Below are 26,812 nucleotides of genomic sequence, written 5' to 3' on the forward strand. Positions count from 1 at the left end.
ACATTCATAAAAAACATAATTGTATTAGAACCAAAAGTTAAAGAGGCATTCAAGTATGGGCGTACTCTTAATTTAAGGTTACATTTTAGTTGTGTGTAGCTTGCATAGTTAAATTAATTTAAAAAAACTAAGGGGAAATATGTAATTATATCTTAAAGTGAGTCACACAGTGGAAAGTGCAAGTTGGGGATAGGGAAGGCATTTTTCCCACAGAATTTGTATGTTTTCCTACATTTGTATGCAGGCAATTCCATCTGTTATAGAACATAATGTTTGTTATTTACATCAGTGCTTACCATCTCTTCCTATTGGTAATTTCTATATTGAATTAAGTAGCTATTTGTGCCTTGTTTCTGCTTTCTGTTTCTCTTCACCATTCATTTGAGAGCAGGAGAAAAAGAAAAAAAAAAAACCTGAAACCCTTCTTAGAGCAAACAGCTCTATCTCTGAAGAAAGACCCACTGTTTGCAGGTGTTTTGATTTGATTTAAGACTAGTAAAAGCAATTGTTTCCCCATTGGCAAATTTATTTAATTTCCTGTTTTCAATTTTGTAAGCAAAGGAACATAAATGAAATTAGCATTCCAGTTTTGTATTTCCAGTTGCCCGGGTTTGTTACCGTCATTTTGTCCTCAGGAGTGATGAAATAAAATTAGCAAGGCAAAATGTTGCTAGGTTTTTAATATGATGTGATAGCTTGAACCAGACTGCATATAGATCATGTACCATAGACGAAAACATTGTTTGAGAGATGAATCGCGTGTTAAGAGCAGTAAGATGATGAGCAAAAAAGGCCAATGAACTACTTCTGTGTAGTTCAGATTCTGCTAGTGCTTCCCTTTCATTTCAGCTTGGTCCATGTGCAGATTCCATTCAACTTAGATTCCACGTACTTGAAAATATGTACATGATAAAAAGAATCAGCACAAGGAGTTTGCTTGGTCTGGTCTTCAGTCCCGTCCATTAATGCAAACTTGAAAAAATTATTTTTTTTGGCTTCTCTAAAGCGTGCAGGTATTTTCTTCCATCTGAATTGCAGTCTGTAGTATGTAACCTTTCAGGACTTGCCACTGTAAGCTGCAGCAAAATGAAATGCTTGTGCTGGTAGCAGTTTATAAAACTTACTGGTATGTCTTGGGAAACTTGCAATTTGACATAAAGAGAACATTCCATACGTTAGGAGTTTAATAAATGTAATAAATTACACTAGAAATGGAATTGCTTACAAAATTGTTAGAAATAACTTGAACTTCTTTACTATTGTTTACTTTTAACTAAAGACCCATACCTTGAGTAAAATATGTAAGATACATTCCAGTTTCTAAATAAAGGTTTGCTTTCAATAATTTATATTGAACTTTGAGCTTTATGGTAGACTGTATGCAGTGTTACTGATGTACAGATACAGATATGCTTATGTGTATATAAAACATAGGCATCTGTTTGTATTGTGTACACATTTATCAAGATGGGTAATACATACAGATATAAACATGCTGTCTTATTAGGTTTTGCTTTATGACTGTGCTTAATTCTGTTCTGCCCCACAACACAAAGTAGAAAGAGCTTTATCAAAAGGCATATAGAACACAGAATCTATATAGAATCATTAACATTGGAAAAGACCACTAAGATCATCTAGTCCAACTATCAACCTGTTACAACCATGCCCACTAAACCATGTCCCTATTTGATGACTGTGACCGAACGGGGAATAGATAGTGTTCAATCCAGCTCTCTAGCTGCTGGAACGTGGCCTTAAAACCAGCCATCTCATGGAATCTGGAGCAAGAAGCTGGTCAATATTATGGAATCATGGAAACATTTGAGTTGGAAGGAACCCTTAGAGGTCATCTAGTCCAACCTCCCTGCAGTGAACAGGGACATAAATCCAGCCAGATTGGGTGCTTAGAGCCCCATCCAGTCTGATGTTGAATGTTTCCAGGGACAGGACATTCACCACCACTCTGGGCAACCTATTACAGTGCACCACCACCCTCATTGCAAAAATTGTCTTCCTTATATCCAGTCTAAATCTCCCCTCCTTTAGTTTGAAAACATTTCCCCTTGTCCTATCACAAGAGACTCTGCTGAAGACTGTCCCCTTTTAGCCCCTCTTTAGAATCTGAAAGGCTGATCCTACTGATCCTATGTCTCCCCAGAGCCTTCTCTTCTCCAGACTGAACAGCCTCAGTTCTCTCAGCCTGGCCTTGAGGGGGATGTGTTCCATCCCTTGCATCATTTCTGTGGTCTTCCTCTGGAGACACTCAAACAGGTCCATTTATCTCCTGTGCTGTGGACTCCATATCTGGACACAGTACTCCAGGTGAGGCCTTACCAGTGGAAAGCAGAGGGGCAGGATCACCTCCCTCGCCTTGCTGGCCACTCAACTTCATTGTTGATGTAATTGATGAAGATGTTAAAGGGTACTGATCCCAGTACTGACCTCTGAGGTACACCACTTGTCACTCATATCCATTTGGATGCTGAGCCTTTGACCATCACACTCTGGGTGTCAGGTAGTCTTGTAACCAGTTCCACATCCATTGAACGGTCTACTTGTCAAATCTGTACCTTTCCAATCTGGAGAGAAGGAAGTTATGGGAGACCATGTCAAAGGCCTTACTGAAGTCTAGATAAATGATGTCAGTGACTTTTTGCTTATGAATTAATTTTCCTAGCCCCTATCTTCAATAGCTACATACCTGCAAAAAATCTGTACTTTTCGTATAGTTTTGAATAGAAAAATGTGTTGCAGGTATGGCTTTGTCTTTTGAAGTCTCAGCTGAACTGTGGTACTGCTATTTTGTATTAAAATAGGCTAGCTGGGAAACTGAGATACAATATGGTAATTGGATTAGAAATCTCAGATATGTTGAAGAATGTGCATATTGTGTATTTTGGACCAGTATTTTCAGATTGTGGTTAGAAAAAAAAAGATCTACTTTAGATGCTTCTATAGAATCTCATCCCATCACCTTACCACTCCACCAAGCTTTGGAATGGTCATTTTCTCCGCTTGGATTCTGTACGTCTAGCTGAATAGTTGGTGTAGGCAAATGCAAAATGGATGAAGGAGGGAAGGAATATCTGCAAGATGTTTTCTGTTAATGGGTGTTCCACTGTGGAAAAAATATGGGTGCATGTTTGTTTTAACTTTCCTAGTCTGCATCCATTCTTAGATGTAAAAATGGGTAGCTACAGTACTCCGTTCTTATAGTGCAGTTGTTGATTGTATCTACTGTGCTAGCTGGATGTAATTACTGAATTCTTACAATAGATACATACCATACATCATACGTAAATGAATGTTAATTGTAATTTACTCACATAATGGAAAAATAGTTGCAGATCTATTTAAAAAGAGCTCTGAACTTCCAAAAAGCTTTTCCATCCTAGCAGCAACTAAGGAATTGCACATGATTGTTCTGAGTGGCCTTGTCTTTTCTTTTGCCTCTGGCTTTGCACATTTTTCCAGTCTTCATGTGTTTTTCATCTCCTGATGCTGCTTGAGAGCCAAGGAGCCAGATTTGGCAGTCTTCAAGGATGGTAGACAGGCGTTTCTGGTCAAGTGATGAAATGCTTTAAGTCAGGTCTAATCCTTTTTTTCCCAGAAACAAAACTTCCCCTGTGTTTAACTGGAACAGGAGATCACATAATGACTTATAACTTTAAATAGTAAATGTTTCATGGCTTTATTATGGGAGAGAAATGATTAGGCATGATCTCTGTAGTGACTTGTTTAGTCTTTGTATGACTTGGTTACTGCAAATTCCTTGACGTCAGCAAGATATAACATGATATACAAAATCTGTGTAATATTTTAATTTTAATGGAGTTCTTTGTGATTTACTTCGTAAATAAGTGTTGCTGTTTTTCTAAAATCTCATGCAGATGAAAGATTTGGAATTGTTTATCCTGAGTGAAGGATACCTCTTTGAGAGAAAACAAGAATTGCGGGTGTCAGCTATTCTTTACCTTTCTTAATTGTACTGAAAAGAAAATGCTGAGCAGGTCTACTTTGATTGTGAAGGATTGTTTCTGTTTGCATTCATTTTTCTAATCTTCCTATCTGAAGAGTAAAGAATATTGTCACGGAGACTGTGGACATTCAGCCATTTCATATTGGCTGTTTCTTGGTGCATCTGCATGGCTCAGCACTGGTCAGTATCCAACTGTGTATATCTTAATCTAGTACTGTGGTGCAAGAGGAGTTTACTGCCAGACTGGGGCAGTTGCTTCTTAAAATGCTTAACGGCATTATGAGGATTTTTTCTTTGGAGAAGAGATGGTTTGCTCCTGTAAATGGAACATCCCACTACATGTGCCTTAGAGCAAGGGGAGGTATCTGACAAATGTCTGCAAGTCCTTCTTCTGAGACAGGTGCCATTTTGTCTCCATGTCTTCTTCATGCAAATGACAACACCTTGTCATTGTCTCTGCCAGTGATGCTTGTGAAGAGATTTCACATGCAGAAGCCAGTTTAATTTTGTTACTTCTGTTCTGGATTCATTTCTGTATCTGCTTTTTCACGCGTGCTACCAGACATTTTTTCCCACTGGCCAACGATGGAGTTGATAATGAAACAGCGGGCTTCCTCCTGCAGCTTTGGCAGCATGCACCAGATGAGCTGACACTGTCCTTCACGTCTGTTGTCTCAGAAGGAAGATACGGGTTGTTCTTTACTTTCTTGAGTTTTTCGTTCTTGTGTGTGCTTTGCCCTTGATCCACTGGAAGGCATGGGTATGGGACACAAGGTTTCACTGATAATGCTAGTTGTTGGTTCTCTGTGCTGAGGCTGGTTTACTGGGTTGAACTTGCTGTTGTTCAAAGCTGCGCTGTGGCTTTGCCATCACTGGATGGAACTTTTAGAGTCCAAACCTGCTGAAAGGTATCAAAAGTATAGTTGTCACTGTATGTAGTCTCATGATTGTAGTACCTATTGATCTGTGGCTAACCGGTTTGGGGAGGGGGGGAAAGGCACATCTGTAGTGGATAAAGTCAGGATCAAGCTTTCCGTGCCATCCTGCAGATTCTCTCTTTGCATGGATGCACAGCAGAGCTGAGTGTATGGAGGAGACTGAATCACTGTTTACTGATGCCTTTGACTGCTATCTTAGTGGCCCTGAGGACACCTCACAGTTTAGTGATTGGGAATGAGTTAGGGAAAAGCATAGCTGAAAAGTAGCTGCAGTACACTATACAGGAGAAAGAATGAGTGAGGTTGCATATGCTTTTGCCTTGCTGTTCTGAAAAATGACAAGAACAGATGAAGGGAAGAGTGAAAAAATCTGTCCTATTTCCCTGGCTTGGAGAGGGAGATACAGTTAAGGGTGTGGGAAGCAGTGCAAACAGATCAAGTCCTGCAGAAAAAGAGAGCAGTGCTCCCCTATTCTTGGTAGCACGTTGGCAGACTGCCTGCACTCAGCTCATGTTATCTCATGTACCTGCTCCAGAACATCTTTGTAGCCAGAATCCTTCAATCCTAGAAACTGCGTCTGTCCTCTTTCTCAGAAAAATACAGCAACCAAAACCTGTGTCGGCCTTGTGATGGTCTTTTACATCCTTAACCCAGGCTCCCTGCCGTAGTTCTCCTTCTGCTGCACCATAGAACATGCAGGAGTTTGGGAGGACTGTAGCCTTAGGCTCCTCCACTGAAAGAGGTGAGTAGAAGGTACACCTGCAGCTATAAGAATATATCAGCCAAAGAGTTTGAACAACACCTTCAGCAGCTGACAGCAGTGTTGGAGAAGGCTAGTATGGCTCAAAAGTTTTAATTAATATTATAATTAATAAATACTATAATTATATTATAATTAATAGTCAAAGGAGGGACAGTGGGCTTCTGGACAAAGACGAGAAGAAGGATGATGAGGTGTTGCCACAGCCTACAACAAGAACTTTCTTAAGTGGGCTGGCATGTTCAGAAGATTAGCCGAAGTGAAAACCCATCAGCAGAGCCCAATTTAGGCATGATGAGATTACACTGTACATTGTATCTGCATGCTGAAATGGGGAGTAAAAGCAAGTCAGTACCCAACATCCTTTCACGAATATGGGCCTCACAGCAGCATCAATCTCTATCAGGAAGCTTAAGAGGACTTTACATGACAGTTAGGCCTTGTGTGCCTAAAGGCATTCATCACGTTGGCAACTCCAGATAATGTCACTGAATTAGCTCATGCCCGAGAAGCTTTGGCTTTTCCTTGTAGAGGCTGACAAGTAGCGTTGTTTCCTTAATGCCCTGTGTGGGACTGTGCTGGATCTTCTGAGTGACAGGTGTCATTCTGAAGAAAGGACAGCAGGAGGAAAAGTTGTGTTGTAAAATAGAGGGTGGTGAAAAAGGTGCCAAGGTGTTCAGAAAGGGGGAAGTGGGGGCGTCAAGTGGAAGTAGAGCAGATAAAATAGGAAAAGAATATTAAAAGACAGGTGAAGTTGAACAGATGAACTGCAAAACCTTGAGGGCGATGGGTGATGGTAAAAATGGAGGGACAGATATCATTTGATTTGTTGAGTAACAAGAGAAGACGTGATGTTGCATGGGTTTTCACTTCTGAGAGTCTTCTGTTGCTGGAGGTGTGCCTTCATGTTGAGTTAATACAAGTGAAACCCAGAGCGTGGCTGTCATCTTGCTGTTGATCTTGCATGAGTAAGACCCACAGAATTGTATGCATGCACACAGTCTTGTACTGAAGAAGACAACCTGTGTTTCTGGGTTCAGACCCCTTTTGGATCTTTCACAATAACTTCTTTTGTTTTTAAATCTGAAAATGTAATGAAAAACAACTTGTGAGTGCATTAGACTTGTTTTATTACTGAACAGTGAAAGGTTACTTTAAAACCTTAAAGTGACATCAATTTTAGGGAAGTTCAGCATTCAATTTGTGTTCTGTCTGTAGGATAACCTGAAAACATTTAATGGTTTAAATCTCTTGCCTCAGTTGTGCATGGAGGTGGCAGAATTTCTCATCTTCTTTGTCGAGTTCTGTAAATAGGTAGAATTGTTGCTTTAGCAACAAGCATAATTGTGACTACAATTTAAATTAAGGTTATGAATATTGCACTCAGCAAAATAATGTAGCTTGCAGACTTGAATAATTGCGTTTCAAGTGTTAATTGTACTTGAAGCTGGTCTTCTTAGGCATTTCCATGGATTTTGTGTGAATGCCTGACCTGCATTTTCTTTACCTTGACTTCCTATAGAGAAAATATCCATGGTAATTATTATCTGCATAAGACCATCATTTCTCTTTTGCTTTTCAATGCCTACATGTATGTGTATTATGTAGCCTAATAAGTATTCTGTCTGTATAATATGCAAATGTACTGCCAAGTAAACATCTCATCTGGGCCTGCCATAACGCACCTTTTTCCATTAGTTAACATTAGTTAACATTAGTTCCATTAGTAAACATCAGTTTAATGTTGAGTGAGTTCCAGGTACATGCAACCCCTGTTTACCAGTTCATGGTCAGTCTGCAGCAATTTCACATCTATCCAATGTAATATCTCGGTGAAATCCTGTTTGAAAATTGCTCTTACACTCTTAATGTTACAAAGCTGGTAAAGATTGATTCAGCCTCCAGATTGCATTCATAGAATCACAGAATTGCAGGGTTTGGAAGGGACCTCAAGAGATCATTGAGTCCAACTCCTCTGCATTTTTCTGTTTAAGTTATGAGGCAGCCTGGAAAATTTTCCATGGTTTGTGTGGAGGACACGAATGTACTGCATTTACAGAGCACTTTGCTAGTCTTGTTTTTAGTTCTCGACCAAGCTCCTCTGGTAGTAGTTGAGGTATGGCAAAAACCCTAGCACGTGTTACATTTTTTTGTCTTGTAGCATGAGCATTAACACAAGTCTTAGTGATTTAGTTTTGTCTTACTTTTGTCATACAAAATGGGGATATCCTGCACTTGAGAAGAGTCCAGGTATTGTAATTACTGCATAAAATTGCAACTTACTTCCTGTGACAAAAATGTTTGCCCAGTAAACTCTCGGCTTATGTCTACAGTCATGCTTTGCAAATGACTTGATACTTGTGACACTCCGTACTGTGATAAACTTAAGATCAGCAGCAATGTATTGGGGTTTCCCAGATGCAGGGTGGCATGCAGGAGTTTTCAGCTGAGCCCACTGCTTACTCAGTCAATATATCTAACTGATATGGCTCTTAGTGGTAAATGGCATTGTAGTAAGATCTTGTACAAAACCTGCAAGTTTAAGGCTTCCCAGCCAATTGTTTTCTTTTTCTTTCTTTCTGTTTTGTTTGTTTGTTTGTTTGCAAAACCTGCTTATTCATATAAACAGAGCACTGTATAGTTAAAATTGTAAAGGACTCTCAGCTTCTTTCCTTTCTTTCTCCCTGCCCCTTCCCCCCCAGTAATCATGCTCTCAACTTGAGACTTGCACTGATTAGCTGCAGACTTGCTGAAAAACAGTCCTTTTCAAGAAGAGGAGAATCTCATTAAGCCTTTGCTGTGAGCTGTGGCTCTTGATCAATGCTCTAAAGACAGGCTTGACAGTCATCAGATGAGTTAAGAACTGCAAAAATATTACCTATCTAAGTAATATTACCTGTCTCAGTCATCAGTTGAAAGAGTTCATCTCTTTCTGAGAATACAGAAGCTTCCGCATGCTACATGGTACATAAAATATTAAAGACATCAAGGATGTGAGAAGTCCTAAAGATGCCATATGTTTCCAAATGAATTGATAAAAGGCCTTAAATCTAAAAGAGAATGTGATATGAGGTTTACAAATGAATAGATGGAATTTTGATAAAGTTAGAGATAAGCCAAGACGTGGTTACTGGGGAAATATAAATAAACATCAGTCTTCTGCCGTAGTTCCTTGGTTGCTAAGCCCTTTATTGGTGTTCTTTTATTTGAACATTTTTTTCCTGAACTTCTTAATTATAACTGATAGAAGAATTGACAAATAGTGCTAAATTGCATGGGTTAATTCACTAGCAATTATTGCACAGATTATTAGTAAGCCAAAGGAAACAAAAAAAAAAGCATCTACTTTTATCTGAAATCACAGAACAAAAGAACAAAAAGAGTGACAGAATAAATGTTCTTTTGTTATGTTATTGTCTCATAGAGTTTGGAACTGTGTCAGAATTGTGGGGTTCGTTGTTTTGTTTTTGGTTTTTTTTATGATGTTTATTTACTGAGGAACGCTCAGCTCTGATGGAGCATCTGCCTTTCTCTGCAGTCCTTCCTCTACCCAATTCTTCCAGCTGGGTTGAATGCCTTGATGAAGCCTTTCAAATGATCAAATAGATAAAATTGTACATATTCTGTGGGATTATTTTCATTGTTCTTCACCATGTGTTCACTCTTGAATAAAGAGAAAGAGTAAAATACTTTATAATTCTGAGACTTTGTTGTCAAGCTGCATTTTTGCACTTCTTGTGGGCTTTGTTGTTTGTTTGTTTTTTTTGTTACGGTAAATTCTGGGGAAAGATTGGTGTGCTCATCAGCAGATATTTCCGTGGAACCCTTCCAAAACTACTGTTGGAAACTCAGACCACCTCTTTGCATTTTTTTAAAACCAGTCATTATTTAAGGATCCTATTCGCATGAGGAGACTATTTTACCAGTGGCGGTTTGTTATTAAGAAAGTAACAGGTCTGGCTCTTCTTGACCTGACAGGTTCTAGAAGTGACTGATTCTCTGTTTTGCAGAATACACCTTGTAATGCATGGAGGCAAAAGCACCTTGTGTATTGGCTGGCACACAATTAGAAGTTAGACCCCCTTGAGACCACTTATTAGCTCTTATTAGGGGTTAGGAACAGTGAGAAAACAGTATTGGCCATGGCACAGAGACACTGTGCTTTGCACAGTCACAGGAATGTTCCTGAGGTGCTGTCTGTGCTAGCAGTGGCAAGCAAGATCAATAGTGAGCAGTTCTGGTGTTCTGTGTGGGCAAATAAATATGGATTTATATAAATATGGATGAAAATCTACTACCATGCCACTCTTGGAATATATTTTACGTTTCTTACATCAGGAACTGTTGTTTGTTTACTTCTATGTTTATTATTGTATCAGTCAGATTTGTGAAACTATTTCTTTTGGTGTCACTGACCACCTGAAAGGGAGCCTGTCCAGGGTGCAGAGGAAGGTTTAGATCCCTAGATGGTCCTCATAATGCCTTCTAATTGCCATCTTTCTGCCGTCAAAGAATCCTGTCTGTGTTGGATAGGGCATCTGTTACATCACCATTGTGTGCACTTATTACTTTGGGGTTAGACTGTAATAACTTCATTAACTCATTCTTTGGTGGCTTTGAAGTTGTGGTGTCTCTACAGCAAGTGCTTTAAATGTGCTTTTACTGAAATAAGGATAAAACAATGCTTTCTCATAAGCACTGGGGGAAATTCTTTGATATTTTTCAGAAGAATTGCAACAATTATCTTATTGCAAAATAAAAAATAAATTATTATAATCCTGCTTTAGTTGTTCCATTCCAGTGATAGTTGATTTTGTGTCCATTTTCCCATGACCCATATTAAACAATGGATTCGCATGCTATCAGTATCACTGTGTGGGAATTCTTCACATAGAACAGGAACGGGCTACATTTTTCTGAAACAAGGGAGTAGGAGTTCAGATTCTTGAGAGTGACAGGAAAATTTGCTCTAAGCAAAAAGAGCAAGGCGTTATTTGCCAAGAAAAACTCTTTCCTGTAGTAAATCCATCACCCATGCTCTAGCAGACTTGCTTAAAAAAACAAAATAGTACTTTTGGGAAGTGCTTTGTTAACTTTTAACAGCCTTTTCCACTACTCTTCGGCTTTCTCTCAAGCCTTCTTGCCAAGTTGAAGTGATGTGGTGTGTTTGGCAGTGACACGCTTCGTTTAGGTGCCAGTGGTGAACTATTGCTTGCAAGCCGTTTGCATTACTGTGTGAAAGCCTATCACTTCTAAATGCGCTGTTGGTTCTAGGCTGTGTCCCATAGTGCTTTCTGCAAGATTTTGCTTTCAGGTCCTTACTTTTGAAGGATTTTATTATAATTGTTATTTCTAATTCAAAGGGTTTGGAGGTGGTAGTGTGGTTGGTTTTTCTGCTTTGTTTCTGAACATTTTTCCTAGGTCAGTTTAAAACCAGCTTCCTAGGACTTCTAAAAGACAATTCTGTTACTCCCAGCTGTGTACAGGACAGAAACCTTCATTAGGCAGGAAAAGGTGAGGAGCACTTAGCCCCATCCATTCAATTCGGCAACAGCTCGCTTGCCAGGGGTCCAGTGCTTGTGGTTTCATAGCCACAGCAGTGCTGCCTTCTCTCCAACTTAGAGAATCTGTGGGATGGGCAGAGTGCTTAACAAAGAAGGTATATTTGATCTACAGCAGTAGAGGAGTTGGAGAACAAAAGACTCATCAGTGGGAATCACTTTTCATTCGTTGTGCTTCTCATGGGGAATTGCTCGTGTAGGAATTTGTATAATAGCACTGATACAGGGAGCAAAAACTCGTTTCAACAAAAAGTGTTATTTTCTGAACTGATTTTCATCTGATGTATAACCAGCTGTGTGTACTGGTGGAGCTGGTCTATGCATGGACTCTAAAACAGATTGTCTTGTAACCCTCTCATATCTCATTTCTAAAGGACATGATTGCCTAACACATTGCAAAGTAACCAATCCACTTTTTTTTTTAGCTTTATATCTTCTGGAATTAGTTTGTGTGGTTCTTCTGAGGATCATAGATGAGGTAACATGTGCCTCTTCCCCATGCCACGTTAATCAGGAACTCATGGGGAGGTTGCTTTGTGTGAATTACCGCCATCCTTTACTTCTGTACATTTCCGCACAGATCTTTGCACATAAAGTGTGCTTTAGCAAAGAGCATTTCCTGTGACATTTGTAAACAGCGAGGATTGGATCATAGGATCTTCCTCTTGAGACCTGTTCTCCTGCAGGTACCTGGACAGCTTAAGATCCTATGGGATTGGTTCCATTGGTGCTGCTCAGAGGCCAAGGTGTCTATGTGCAGCTACATGCTGGTCTTGAGAGCAGCTGCTGTGACAGTGATATGAGATCTACAGTAAAATTTAAATCCTGCTCAGCTGCAGAAGCAGACTCTTAACATGAAGTTCACATTTTGTTCCTAACAGAAGTATTAAAATTTGTACTGATGGGAGAATATTCCCAACATCAGTAGAGCTAAATGAAAAAAATAGGAGTGTGGGGATGGAATGCTGAGAGGAATGGTAAATATTTTCTGGAGAATGTTTTGCATTGCAGTTCCCGGACAGGCGTAATAATTGGAAAGGAAGACTAACCTAAATTACTTTTTATTCATTTTTAAAACCTGAGAGTTTTCCTGGGAAGCTCTGTGGGTTAGGTGTGTCAGGATGGGGTTAGATGGGTCCCTTTTGTTTCTGTATAGTCTAACACCTCTTGTGTTTTCTGAGTATAGGTGCCCACAGAAGTGTTTGTCTTAACATCATTAAGGGATGGTATTTAAAAAAGACATCTTCTTTTTCTTTGCATTTAATTTCTCTGTCTCACCTATCTCCTGTTTGTATTGAATTTTGTCATGTTGCAGTTTCTTACCCAACATAACCAAATCTGGGGCAAAAATTTAATTGCGAATATACCTTCCAGTAACACAGCTTTCTTAGTTAAACAATGCGTGCAGCACACTTTGGCTGCTATGACATTGATTTAGTTTTGCCAGGAAAGCTGAAAACAATTTAACTGACTTCTGTGGAAAAACTACAAGATTACCAAAACAAAGAGATTTGATTTAAAAAAGCACCAAAGGAGCCCTGAAAAGTTAAACTCGATGTTCTGTTCCAAACGAAAATGTACATAAATAGGAAATGTCATCTCTTTATCTAAAAAAAATCAAATATTCTAAGCCAAGAAAAAGATAAAAAGATCAAAGTCACTACTATACTTTACTTATGCTAATTTAAAGTATTAAGTGCTTAGTATGTGCTGTTGCTTTTGAAGCAAAAGAATGTTATTAGTTGATGCAAGCAAGAATTGAGAGCATCTGAAACAGGTTAATATATGGTCTTTAGTCACAGGATTGGAAAAAATCCATTTCAAGCTTTTAAAAAAATCAAACAAACTTGGCACACAGCACCATCCTGAATACGGTTTTACAGGATAGACTGAAAATAGCTGTAACAACAGAAGGGGAAAATGCATGTGAAACACTGGAGATTTAATGTGAAAAGGAACTGAAATCGCCAGGTTACTTTTGAATAAAGCCTTCAAGCATTTTGAAGCTATCTATACTTCTTTGTATATATGCAGTGAAGTGCTATGTATAAAATACATATAGCCGTGACCTGCCAAGAGGATTTTGGTTTCCCTGGAGACTATCAGTTCTCTGTTGCACAGGTTGGCTTGGTGAATGAGAGCTATCTTGATAAATCCAAACTGTTCTCCCCAAGGTTAGTGGATATGTCATTGAATTCGGACCTTTGTGTTGAAGGTTGAATTTACGAAGTGCAGATGTCTCAGTGTCCTCTGTAATGTCCGGTTAGTCCTCTCAACATGTACCTAAAATATGCAGTAATTATCTTGTGAATTGGGGAAAAACCTCCTTTATGTAACACTTTGATGGCAGTTTTCTCTTATTGTCTGTGTTGTGCCAGATCTCTGATTTTAATCATAATTTTCAGTGTGTCGTGAAAAAATGTATGTCAAATCATAGTGCACGTATTCAGTGACAATTACCGCTGTTGACTTCTTTCTTCCCCCTCTTCCCCAAATGTTTTGAAATCCTCTTGTCATTTTTCAGCTTGAAAACTAGACTTCAATCAGATTTATAGTTACTAATTATCTAGTGAATATGGAAAAATTTCCTAATATAATGCATGCAGCCTACTTTGTTCATCTGTGCTTGATTAAGAAAAATCCCAACAATTTCAAGTCTGCTCTCAGTTGGTTTGGATGGAAATATGTAGATTGATGTAACAACCTTTCTGCTTTTTAACTCCTTGAAGAGCCAGCACGTGCAGGGTTTTATTGACAGCAGGATATTTCCAGCAAACTGGAAAGCTTTGAAACGCTAATTCTACTTTTTTTTTTTTTTTGTCTAGCAAGGTATAGGTAATTTAGAATTTACTAAGGCATGCCTTTTGTACTCTTCTGAGGATATTATTTGTGCTTTTTGCAGCTCCTTTGCTATGGTTCGTGTTTGCTGATTTTAAAATTTGCAGAGTTGGGTGTTAGTTCTGTTATATCCTGTTAAATCTGTAATCCAGAAATATGGAAAGAACATCAAAGTGAAACATAAAATAGAGGAGAAGGGAGGGGAAAAGATGGGAGTTATGGCAGGAAAGGAGAAATAGATGGAAAGAAGTATAGCAGGGAGAGAATTGGAAGTTCTGTAGGCTGCAGCGAATCTGTGAAGCTCCCTGGTGTTCATTGCTGTTGCTGCTGAAAGAAAAATAGTAAGCAAGTTAGCTAGAGAAGGATCAAACAAAAAAAGATGTATCTTTTAAGATCTCAAGTGTTACGATGCCACTGGCTGTGGGATGTCAGAAGATTTCAGTGAAGTTTTTTAACCACTACATGGTTGTTGGGTGGCTCTTCCTTTGCTACGTTTTAAAATGTTTGATTCCTGACTGCTTGCTGTGAGAGCATATAACTTGCTGTACCACTGTGTGAGTGATGGGAAGCCCTATTTTATGTCTTCTTAAGCTGTTAAAAGGAACAGTGGGTGTTTGGTGTTGGACTTGGGCAGCCGAAGTGTTGCCATCAGTAGATAAGCTTGGTGTCTGAAGGCTTCAGTGCAGGAACCAGCACTCCATGGCAGTGGAAATAGAGATGTGAATAAATGTTCTGGCACTTCCTGTACTTCAGAATTAACCCTTTGTATTTCAGTGTAATGTTTGCCTTTTGAAGCTTATACAGATGTGTGATTAAAATATTGTAACTTCGAACGCTTTCTCCATTTGGTTAGATGTAGCTGGCGTTTTCTTGGATTTGTGAAAGGTAAATTATCTGTCTTTGCTGTTCTGCGTTTGGTCTGTGTCACTTTAGAAAGCAGAACCAGTTCCTTCCCCTTTGTAGAACAGGATGGAGGGACAAATAGGTAACATTTATTTCAGAGTTCAGAAGAGGATAGAATTTGGTTACTTTTTCTGTACACAATCTAAATGAGTAGTATCTTCTCCATCTTCTTACATTTTGTATATTGCATGGTTGTTAATGCTTGCATCTAGGTAGTGGTCTTCGTTTTGCCCATTTTGCATAATTCTGCCCACAAGCTAATACATATAAGTGGTGAGTCATTTAAGAAGTGCCTGCTGATTTATTTAGGTAACTAGATTCTGTTTCGTGGGTGCTTTTTCACACTGTGTGGTGGATGTGATAGCCTGGGCATGTCTTTTTTTTTTTTAAACACCAAAAATAAAACTATTCCATGTATAATCCCACCATGTACAGCAGATGTAGCCAGTTCTTAAGATACTTATGCTTTCAGGATACAGAAATGGAGCTTTGATTGGACAAAAGATAACCCAAAGATGCTATGAGATTAGACAACAGAACTGATGAGAGGAAGTCGTCTAATCTCGTTCCATCTTTGAGCTCAGTACTTTCTTGCTTTGACTAATGCACATATCTATTGTTTCCTAAAGGGAAGAAGAGGATGTGTGTATACTTACATGTATTGTCACATACTTATGTATGTATCCATGCACTTACATGCCTATATAAATGTATTTCTATACATAGGTAGGTATTTATATACATACCTTCACAGGATGTATACACAGTTTCAGTCTTTCTCCTTTTTCTCCTCTCTCCCTTCTTGAGATACAGTGCATGTGCTTTTGAATATTTTTAAGTTCCATTATTACATTTTCACTAAAAGTAAACAGCAGGAGCTTATTGAACAGTCCTCCTTCATTTAAATTCCTGATTTCTCTGTCATATTCACTGTTACTTTCTTTGATGGGGACATTTATTGTATTTGCCTTGAAAATTGAAAGAATGTCATTTAGCATAACCAAAGAGCAATCTGAAATATTAACAGCCAGTGCCTTACATCTCATGTCAGCCTGAATGAGAATATGCTGAGACTGTTTCATGCCTCTTCAAAGTTTAGGAGCCTCTGTACTCCTCACGGGAGCTCTATTAGAAAAGAAAAAAGATGATAATACAGCATGTACTATTTTCACTACATAAGGCGGAGCTTTTAACTCATTAAATTGTAGCATGAGCATGTTTCAGTTAATCAAAGCTGTGTAACACTATAAGAAGCATCACGTATTCCCTTCTATGTCAGTTGTACTGCTTGAAGGTTTTAGTCTGGTAAGCTTTAGCCTAGAAATAATTATTTGGAACTCTTTGCAAAACTCACTAGTAATCTGCTTACTGCTCTGTGTTATTTGAGTTTTATTATTAGTTTTGCTTTTACTTTAATTGGGAGTACTTTGACTCTTTGGTACATCTTTGTTGTTCTTGAGAAACTACTTGTGGATTCAAGGAGTAAAGAATTGTTAGGGTTAAATGAGAGTAACACAACTGTATTGTGTCCCATGCAATTTGTGCAGTGTGAAATAAAGCTCCTTAGTGTTTTTAGCACAGAATTAGATATCTTTGTATTTTTTTGTTTGAAGTTGACACTTCAAACAAATGGAAATGGAATGAAAATAGTCATGTTCTCCCAGGACCAGGCAGTAAGTATTTTGATAGTATTCAAGTAACAGTTTGCTTTCTGCTTTCCAAAGTAACATATTGGCCTTACCATGCTTTAATAGTGGAAAAGGTGGTAGTTTGGATTCCTTCTGCTCTTTTAAACCAAATGCTAAATATGTCAGTGAAAAGTGCTTTAGAAATTTTCTTATTATAGTACAGAGAGGATCTTTTCAAGTCTGTTAGACAAAAGCCAGCCCTTCCCAAAATGTTTTACAGTATCCCCTCCTTCAAGTGGGTACTGTCACCCACCCACCTCTCCCTGAGGAACTCAGAGCAGCACTTGTTTGTTTGTGCATCCTCAGTGTCATGAGCATGGCTTTCTATCTCTGTGCTTGTACCTTTCAGCAAGAATGAAATGCAGGAAACCAGATTTATGCATTCACTCGTACACACAGTCAGTGATATGCTCCCTTCCCATGTTATTGTCTCCATTCGTTGTTGCTATTTAGTTTCCTGCCAGCAGACATGCAATTACAGCCACCTCGGTGTGATTCATGAAGCACAGCAGAGCAAGCTAATGCTGTTTTCTATGAGGCGGTCACTAAAGGCAGAAGGTAAATAGCCAGATCTATTATAAACCCTGCAGGAAATCAGTGGATGTTGTTGGGTAATGGCTCTATTACCATACAAGTGCAATTCTGCATGTGTCTTCTTTTCATCTTACTTGCTCATCTGGTTAGGACCATTGATGCTAGTGCCTGGCCCCTGTTGAGTTCTTCAAGGCAGTGCAAGAGGAAGATTTGGGTGCATTAGAATATTCAGGTTAAGCACTAAGAAACTCAGACCTGTATTTGACCATTTCAGTAAAGAGAAATTAAGTAAATCTAATCTTGGCACTTAAGATAGCATAGCTATGGTTTAACTATTTGCTAAACAGGCATAAAGAAATCAAAAAGTAATAGAATTTGTTTTAGCTTTGGCATTAAGGTACGTAGCAGGAAGGGAAATTTGCTGGTTATCAAATACAACAGCTAAAATAATCTAATTCTGCTCAGGATATGTATTTCAAAAAGATGAACTGTAGCTAGTACATAAATAATAAAGTTGATTTTTTGTGTTAAGCATGATGTAATAGATGAAACCATGCTTTATTTTGTAACATTTCATAATTGTCTTTTTTATTTGAGGATTTTGGATTTATAGCATCTCCCAAATGGTTTTAATAGAGAAGTTGTTTGATAGAGAAGATTTAGCCTGCTTGTTGCAGCTGTTCTTTTCTCTTAATATTTGATGAGGATGCAACTACTTTCTGTAGGATGGACCATCACACAGTTGTCAGAGATCTTAGGAGTTATGCTTTAGTTTGGTTAAAGGGAACAGCAGTGTTTCTTTACTCTGTCTTTCAGAATGAGTAATCCTTTGGTCTTAAGACCTTTAGAAGTCCAGTTGGCCGCATACTGAGGAGCTTTGTATGTTGCCACAGCAACTTTCTGCAAAAAAGCAGAAAGTTCATTTCTGGGATGAATACTACTCTGTGGTAGCTTTGCCAAAAGTCCCAAACAGAAAATAACACAAAATAACCAAGTCTTTTGTCATAGTACCATGAATTGGCAAGAGAAGGTGGCTGAGGAACTGTATGGCGTCTCCTGACAGTGAAGGCCTCTTTGGCTGCAGGATTAATTGGGCACTAGCGTAGGTGTCTGATCTCTCTGGCAGCAGTCTGTGATGATTTCTTAAAACTCATGGAGGCGGCACTGGTGCTTCCTGCTGCTCACACATTCCCTGATAATTTGGGAGAGTTTCTTATAGTTGCCACAGTAATGCAGTGCAAGTAGAGCTGGAGGGAAAGAGGAGCTCATTAAAACAAGGAGGAGGAACCAGTTATCCTCCATACGTGTCTCCCCAGCCATATTTCTCAGCCTACTTTTGTCCCTCATGACGTGTGTGTTAGACTGCACTATCTTTCTCTGCCTTTTGGAACTGCAGAGACAACACTCCACATATATACATGATTAAACCTGTAGACTTTTATGTCAAATCTACCTTTTTATTGGTTTTTCTGTTTTCTCTGGAAGATGAGGATAGTGAATGGGTGGGCAAATTTCCCCCATTACTGGCAAAGAATGAGTGGTGCAGTCGATACGGTGGAGGGAATGGAGGCCATTCAGAGGGACCTTGACAGGCTGGAAAGCTGGGCTCGGGTGAACCTAATGAGGTTCAATAAGGCAAAGTGCAAGGTTTTGCACTTGGGCCGGAAGAACCCCAGGCACCTGTACAGGCTGGGGGGAGTTGTCCTTGAGAGCAGCTCGGCAGAGAAAGACCTAGGGGTCCTGATAGATGAGAAACTTAACATGAGCCAGCAGTGCGCTCTGGCAGCCCGGAAAGCAAATGGGATCCTGGGCTCCATCAGGAGAGGGGTGGTCAGCAGGGATAGGGAGGTGATTGTCCCTCTCTACTCTGCTCTTGTGAGGCCCCATCTGGAGTACTGTGTTCAGGTGTGGAGCCCTCAGTACAAAAAAGACATGGAGATTTTGGAAAGGGTCCAGAGGAGGGCCACGAAGATGATCAGGGGGCTGGAGCACCTCCCCTATGAGGACAGGCTGAGGGAGTTGGGTTTGTTCAGCCTGGAGAAGAGAAGGTTGCGGGGCGACCTCATTGCAGCCTTTCAATATCTGAAGGGAACTTACTCCCAGGAGGGGAGTAAACTCTTCATAAGGGCTGATAATAGCAGGACACGGGGAAATGGTTTTAAGTTAAAAGAGGGAAGATTTAGGTTGGATGTTAGGGGGAAGTTTTTTACTAGGAGGGTGGTTAGGTCCTGGAACAGGCTGCCCAGGGATGTTGTGGATGCCCCGTCCTTGGAGGTGTTCAAGACCAGGTTGGACGAGGCTCTGGGCAACCTGATCTAGTAAAGGTGTATGTTTGGTGGCCCTGCTAGGCAGGGGGGTTGGAACTACATGATCCTTGAGGTCCCCTCCAACCCAGGTCATTCTGTGATTCTGTGATTCTGTAATGTGCAGGTCCTTAGGCCTAGAAAGGTCATTTGGACCATATTATAATGCAGACTTGCTTTTCTTAGTGAAAAAAGCTGTAGTTTTCTGTCCGTATCTGGGCATTGCCAGAAGTATTTTCAGTTACTGATCAGGAAACAAAATTAATCTCTCTGATAATCGGTTCCAAAAGCAGCCAGTACTTCTATTTCCTCTTTGAACTTAAAAAAAAATAATAATAATAAAAAAAACTCAGCATCTTTTAAATGCATCGTTTAAATGTTTCTTACACACACTTTTAGATTCAGACAGAATAAACAGTAGAGTCTTTGAGGTCAGTTTCTGAAGTGCAGCAATAAATGATCATCTACAAAGATGATCAGAGGTCTGGAGCACCTCCTCTATAAGGACAGGCTGTGAGAGCTGCGACACTTCAGCCTGGAGAAAAGAAGGCTCCAAGGAGACTTCATAGCGGCCTTCCAATACCTGGAGGGGGCCTAAAGAAAGCTGGGGATGGACTGTTTATATGGGCATGTAGTGACAGGAGGAGGAGCAATGGTTTTAAACTGGAAGAGGGTAGATTTAGACTAGATATCAAGAAGAAGTTCTTTACTGTGAGGGTGGTGAGATACTGGAACGGGTTGCCCAGAGACACTGTGGATGCTCTCACCCTGAAGGCATTGAAGGCCAGGCTGGATGAGGCTTCGAGCAACCTGGTCTAGAGCCCTACAGCAGGGGGTTTGGAACTAGATGATCATAAAGGTCCTTTCCAACCCAAACCATTGTATGATTCTATGAAATAAGGAAACATGGAACAAAATGTAAAACTTAGAGTTCATTTTGTTTCAAGACCAACATGGATGCTGCTAAAAGAGTTCAGCTTTACCTTTTGGCAAAGTAGAGGCTTTGCACATCTATTATAAGTACTGGAATTATGAAAGTTTTTATTCAGTCATTTATTTGCTCTGCTACCTTACTCAGTTCCCTGTTCTGCACAACTTTGATTTTTCTCTATCTTTTGACAGGGACATGATTAGAATTGTCTTTAACAACTAAACCAAAAAGTTGGACAGGTTTTATATGAAGTTTTAGAAGACCTAAAATTCACTAAGGACAGGGACATTTGGCCACTGTTAGTTGTTGAGAAAGGCATCTCTCATTTTTTTCTCATGTGGTGTAAACTGGCATGCTTTGAATAATAAATTTGAACCTCTTCCAGTCTCCAAAACAGTGATGAGGCTTGTGCTGGATCACTGTCAGGAGCTTCGGGTATTTGAAGAAAGGTGTAATTGAAGATAATCAGGAGAAGACCCATAAAAATTATTTAGAAAATACAAGGGAACAGAAAGCACTGAAAGATCTGGGTCTATGCACTCTAAAGAAGACAGGATTAGGGTGTAATATGTACTGGAGATTGTAAAATATTGATAGAAAAAGTGATGTTCTACTGAGGAAATAGCAACTCTGAACTTCAGAGCAGGAAATCTAGACCAAGTGCTCAGAAAACCTATTGAACATTAAGGGTAGTGAAGTATTGAAAGATTGCATATGGGCTTGTGGAATGGAGATCCATTTCTAATGGATTTTAAAAACAGAGGAGGCAGTCTGTGAGAAATAGCTAAACCAGGACCAGTTCTGACTCTTGGTAATAAAATGAGCAAGCTGGATGATCCCTTACAACTGTTTTCTGTTACTTTCTTGTTTTAATCATGAAGTGTCCCAAGGCTCCAATTACGTGTACTTTTACACTTTTCCTTCAGGTTAGCTTTTAGGGATAAGTAGTTGCACTCCTATGCTAATGAGTGGACTTTCTGTGAGTTTTAAGAAGGCATACTCAGAAGAGTTGAGGGTTTATGTGCAAGGGAAACATGAGTTGTCATAGATGATTGTTAAAAATTGGAGTACAGTTAAAAGAATTAATGTTACTGATTAGTGTTTAAGCAGTTACTTGTATCCAAGGAGAACTCTCATTTAGAGAACTGTCCCGGCCTCCATGTTCCTTCAATTAATTAAATTATTTGCAACATATTTGGAAATTTTTGGAGTCTCTGTGTCACAAGAGGGAAAAGGTATTTCTGGCATCTGGGTTTTTTTCCCTGTATTGATCTCCACTAGGGTCCGGTAAGTAGCAGTCAGTTGAATTATTTCTTACGGGTATCCCTTATTATGTTTCTCGTGTGATTTTTATGTTGTTGTAGAAGGTAGAACCATATTGTCTGTCAACATACACATTGCTTGAATTTCTTGTTTTGCAAAAATTAAAGTTCTGCATTTTGCAGTTCTTGGTCAAAGCATTTCATTATCCTCCTTTGGAACGTGGTCTTATGCGGGGGAAATTCTTTACAGAGAGAGTGGTGAGGTACTGGAACAGGTTGCCCAGAGAGGTTGTGGATGCTCCATCCCTGGAAGTGTTCAAGGCCAGAGCAGATGGGGCCCTGGGCAGCCTTGTCTGATATTAAATGAAGAGGTTGGTGGCCCTGCCTGTGGCAGGGGGGTTGGAGATTCATGATCCTTGAGGTCCCTTCCAACCCTTGCCATTCTGTGATTCTGTGATTCTTATATGAAGAAAAGGCATACAAAGCACAGCCATTCTGTTATACTTTGAATTATTTCTCTGTATTATAAGTTTTGAATATTTATTAGTCTTTTATAACCTCTTTCATTATTCATAACGGGTAGCTACAGAATGTGATGAAAAAAGCGGAACAATGAAACCTTATTTTACATCACTGATGTCTTTCATACAAACCATTCTCTGGTGAACTTTTTAAAGGAAGGCCCAAGCCAAGGTGCTGGGAACCTCTGTTTTGCTTCCTGTGACATCCCTTCTCTGCTGGTTTCAGTGGGAGGGGAAGCTGTTTAGCACCTCACCATACACTGTGCTCCAGCATAGTTAGGAATGAAATAATAAGTAGCTCCCAACAGAGATGGAAATGAAAAGGCAAAGGCCAGGGAGGAAAGATATCTTTTCAGAGAAGATTTCAAGTATATGAAGCTTTACTAATTTAGAGAAAAAGATAGGGGAAGGCTGATTTAAGTGATTTATGGGATTTTCTCTGGAAGCCCACAAGTCTTCAAGAAGATGCAGGGAATTGCTGTACTGGCTGCCTGTTTATACATTGAGTCTCTGACAGCAGTCAGCATCATCTGTTGCTTCATAAGAAGGCATAACACTCCACTTTAAACACATTGGGCATGGATTATTTTCATGCATAGGACTCATTATCATCTCTAATATGTACTAGTTTAAACCCTGAGATTCTGGGTTTATTGTCTGTTCTGAAAAGATTTCTTACCACTGTGGGTATTAAAATTGCTCTTAGTATTTTTATCAGTATACCTACAAAATACTCTTTGGACGTATTGGTAGATATTTGGTCTCAGCAGTGTTTTGTCAGTGATCTACAAGTAAAACAATACAACTTTTGTGTAGATGTCTACTTTAGTTTGTTGCTCTTGAATTTGACACATATAGCCCTCGTTGACTATCCCCTTTCCCTCCCAGACTATGTAGGGAATTTGTTTTTTTAATCACACCAGTCTCTTAAGCAATGTAAGTTCTTCACCAGAACAGTCTGCTTAAAACGTGAAATACAAAATGGGCTTTAGGAAAAGGTTCTGTGTTAATATTGTAGATCATTGTGAAGCTTGCTTAACTCTGAAGAGCCTGGATTTTAAAAAACGTGATAGTCTGGTGTAAGATTATTGACCAATTTCTTTTTGTTTCCAGCTGAGCTACCAGGATCATCTGCAATCAAGCTCTCCTCTTTGCGTGATCTTCCAGCTCAGCTGCAAGAATTATACCAGCAGGGCTTCATCTTGGCTGCTGTCCACCCCTTCGTGCAGCCAACTGATGAAAAAGAGAAAACTCCCCAGGAACAAATCTTCAGGGCTGTGCTTATCAAGAAAACAGAAAGGTAAAGCACTTCCAGTGAACTGGGATAAAAATAGACGATGTGATTTCCTGCTGAGTTTTGACCTACATCAGGAAATTATAGCAGTTTACTGTGCAAAACTTGATTTTTTTTTTTTTTTTTTTTTTGTGGGCTTGAATAGGCTTAACATGTTCTTTGTGTTTACAGTTCATCTCCAGCTTGGCAGACAACTCAGGGCATAACAAGTTGAAATATGCTCTATATTTTGGGATGTGTTGTCATGAAAGGCAAACAAACAAACCCTATTCCTGACAGTTTGTGAGGATTGTCTAGTTGGTACCCTTTATTTTAATAATTAAGACAGAAGAAATATTTGCTCATAAAAGACGTATTTTGTGTTTAGAGGGTTACAGTTAATGCAATTAATTTGAGAGCCACATTACTATTGCATACTTTTATCTGTAGACTTTGGGCTTTTCTTTCCTCTAAATAATACAAATTCTTTTAATTTTTGAATCGACGCAAGCTGCTTAAATAAAAAGATACTTTCTTGCTTTGTTCAAAGTCCTAAGATGCATTAAGACTCTACACAATCACGGTTTGAGGATGAATAAACAAACAGGAATTCCGTTCTTTTATGTTTTAATCTGATTCTTAAAAACATCAATAGAAGGTACTGCTAACTAGTCCAAAAGCAAATTAAAATGTGAATATTTTAAACACGGATTTAGCATTTTTACTTCACTATTTCAAATACAGTTTAATGTTATTTGAGCATTCATAACAGCTGTGTTATTGCAGTTATGTTGTTTTCGCACATTAATTGCATTTTCCATTCCCCCCCTTTTATGTTGAAATTTTTACTGAAATCTGGGGGATAACTCACTTGCTGATTCCAGTCTTTGTCTTTTTGCTGCTGTGTGAATGAAAATATTTAGGCCCCTCTTTAAAGCAAAACCACCATTCAGTTCACTACAGCCTGGCGATCAGTTGGTAGGAAGTATGAAGAGGGTAAAACTTCAGTCTGTGAAGTAAGAAGTTCTGTGTTTCATTACCAGATTTGCAGGCATTAGGTATCTCAGGCAACGTTAGCTTCTAAACTAACATTTAATTGCCTCAACTTGCTTTTAGTTTTATTAATGCAGAACTTTCAGCTGCCTACCTGATCCTGTTGTTTAAAGGGTTTCCAGTTGTATGGTCAAAACATAAAATGTTTGGCTGAGCAGTGGACTTCTTGAGCAATATTGAGATTGGCTTACCTGTTCATTAGGCCTCGTTTTCCCTGTCCTTCCCTGATGCAGATAATGAAAGTATATGCATGCCTGACTTTGCAATGGGGTCATAGGACTCAGCATCTTTCAGGACTGAGACATGTCAGGGAAGAGCAGCGTTGTCCTTGGCAGACAGAATGTAAGAATGTGTTGCCTTAAAGCTAGGGAGCTCAGCATCTTGCTGTTGTACCATATCCAGTAGTTTACATCTGTGCAAAATGAATGTGGAGCAGTACAAAATCTTAATTGCCTATTCACTTGCTTGGGTGCCAGTGTTTCACACTCTTTAGACAGTTGTAAATGACTGTACAAAATTAAAGACAGTAGAGAGTCTTGAACCAATTAGATTTCCTCTTACGTTCACACTTCATTTCTTTGCATTCTCTTATCTGTCATTTCTGGCTGCCTGAGAAAAGCGGAAGAGAGTTGGTGCAGTGGGAAAAAACAGAGAAGTATCAGAAGGGGAAGTGACATCAGTTTGGTATTACTTGTAGTTTAAATACTCCTGAGTTTGGCTAAGGGTATGGGGGAAACTGCTTTCATAGCGTGTGAATGCAATGAATCTTTGAAATGTCAAGCACAATGAAGAGAGAAGGATATTCCGTGGATTTCACATGATCATGAACTGTATAGACATTGTAACTGGAACCATGAGTTTATCCTATTCCAGCAAGAACTGTGTGTGTGTGGAAAATGTATGGCAGTAGGAAAAAATTTTAAAAAGATCTTTCTCATTACATTGCTGGTAAAAAATAAATGATACTTTTACCCCTGAAGACGGTCAGGTCTCAGGCATCTGTAGACTGTCTCTGTATAAAACAGCTAAACTCTTGGGTAGTTGCAAAGGTCTGCTTATGATATTTGTTGATGAGATTAATGTTAAATTCTTTTGTGAGATTTTGAAGTGTAAGTAGTCTAGCTACAGTCATAGGCTCAACACTCACATGTCAAGTTAAAAGTGGTTTCTTGCTGTTCTCTCTGGTGTGGTGTCAGGCATGCACAGGGAGCCAGGGAGTCAGAACAAGCTCTTTGCTGGGGTGTGGGACCACTCTCAGGATTCCCCAGCCATCTGCAAAACTTCTGGGCTGTAGCTTCTGTCTTACTACAGGTATTTCTTCACAGATGGTTCTGACACCATATGCTTATCTTGTAGGTTGTCCAGCAGGCACCAGGTGTGGCTTTTTCACCTAGCTGTTATTGTTGCCTGAATGGAACGTAAATGGAGTTGTTACATTAGCGCCTTTCGATGCAATAATATCAGTTCTGTGTATACAGAGGTAGAACTGAATAGTTGAACTGTCTGCTTTAATCAGTGTTATGACTTTCTATGCCTGTTTTATGGTTTAAAATGAATACTGTTGCCTCACATTTTGAGTTGCTTTATGTAGCATCACCTCTCCTAAGGTAAGAAGAGGCTATATTAGCTGCAGCAGATGATGTGCATCAGGATCTACAAGCTGCTGCTGTTGTGAGATTTGCAGTGCCTTCATTTGTTAGAGAATAAAATGTGGAAAGGAGTGCTTAGACGTGCTATGCATTAAAATTCGCTGAAAAAAAGTATCTGATAGTGTTGGTCCCTCTATTTTGCCACTGTCCTGGAGTTTTAAAACACTCAATGTAGATTTGCAGCGTGGTTGTATATTTGCTGCTTTCTTTGAAAGCCACTAGAGTAGTTTCATGTTCAATCTGTACTAGTATCTTTGTCACTACATTGTTTTAGCTATCTATTCATTATTGGTAAATACAGAAATAAGAGTCATTCCCGCTTGAGGACATTTGAGGAAATACGTTCATAACATCTGTGGAAGACACAAATATTGAAAAACAAGGTTTGTCCCTTGGAAATGTTAAAAAAAAACAGAAGGATAGTTTTTTATTTTCCAAGACAGCAAAACTATCTACACTGTGAAAAGTGTCATGTTCAAGTAAATGTAGAAGTATTTGATCCTTAGAGGTACTGAGCTCAAAGGTAGTCTGCTGAGTCGCTGAAGGACTCTGCCATAGCTCTTGTATGCCATAGCTCTCATATTTATTTAATATAATAGATTTAAATCTATTGTAT

General features: G+C 39.2%; 1 protein-coding gene across 1 annotated transcript in view; it reads left to right on the forward strand.

Moving 5' to 3' along the window:
* The window catches only part of RFTN1 (raftlin, lipid raft linker 1), a 93,688-nt gene that overhangs the window by 15,041 nt on the left and 51,835 nt on the right, over positions 1-26,812 (forward strand). Inside the window, exon 3 of the mRNA XM_031590185.2 lies at positions 23,335-23,521. Coding sequence (XP_031446045.2) covers positions 23,335-23,521 — 187 coding nt within the window. The remainder of the gene's footprint in view (positions 1-23,334; positions 23,522-26,812) is intronic.

The sequence above is a fragment of the Phasianus colchicus genome, chromosome 6, assembly GCF_987193195.1.
Source record: "Phasianus colchicus chromosome 6, bPhaCol1.hap1.1, whole genome shotgun sequence".
Classification (NCBI taxonomy): Eukaryota; Metazoa; Chordata; class Aves; order Galliformes; family Phasianidae; genus Phasianus; species Phasianus colchicus.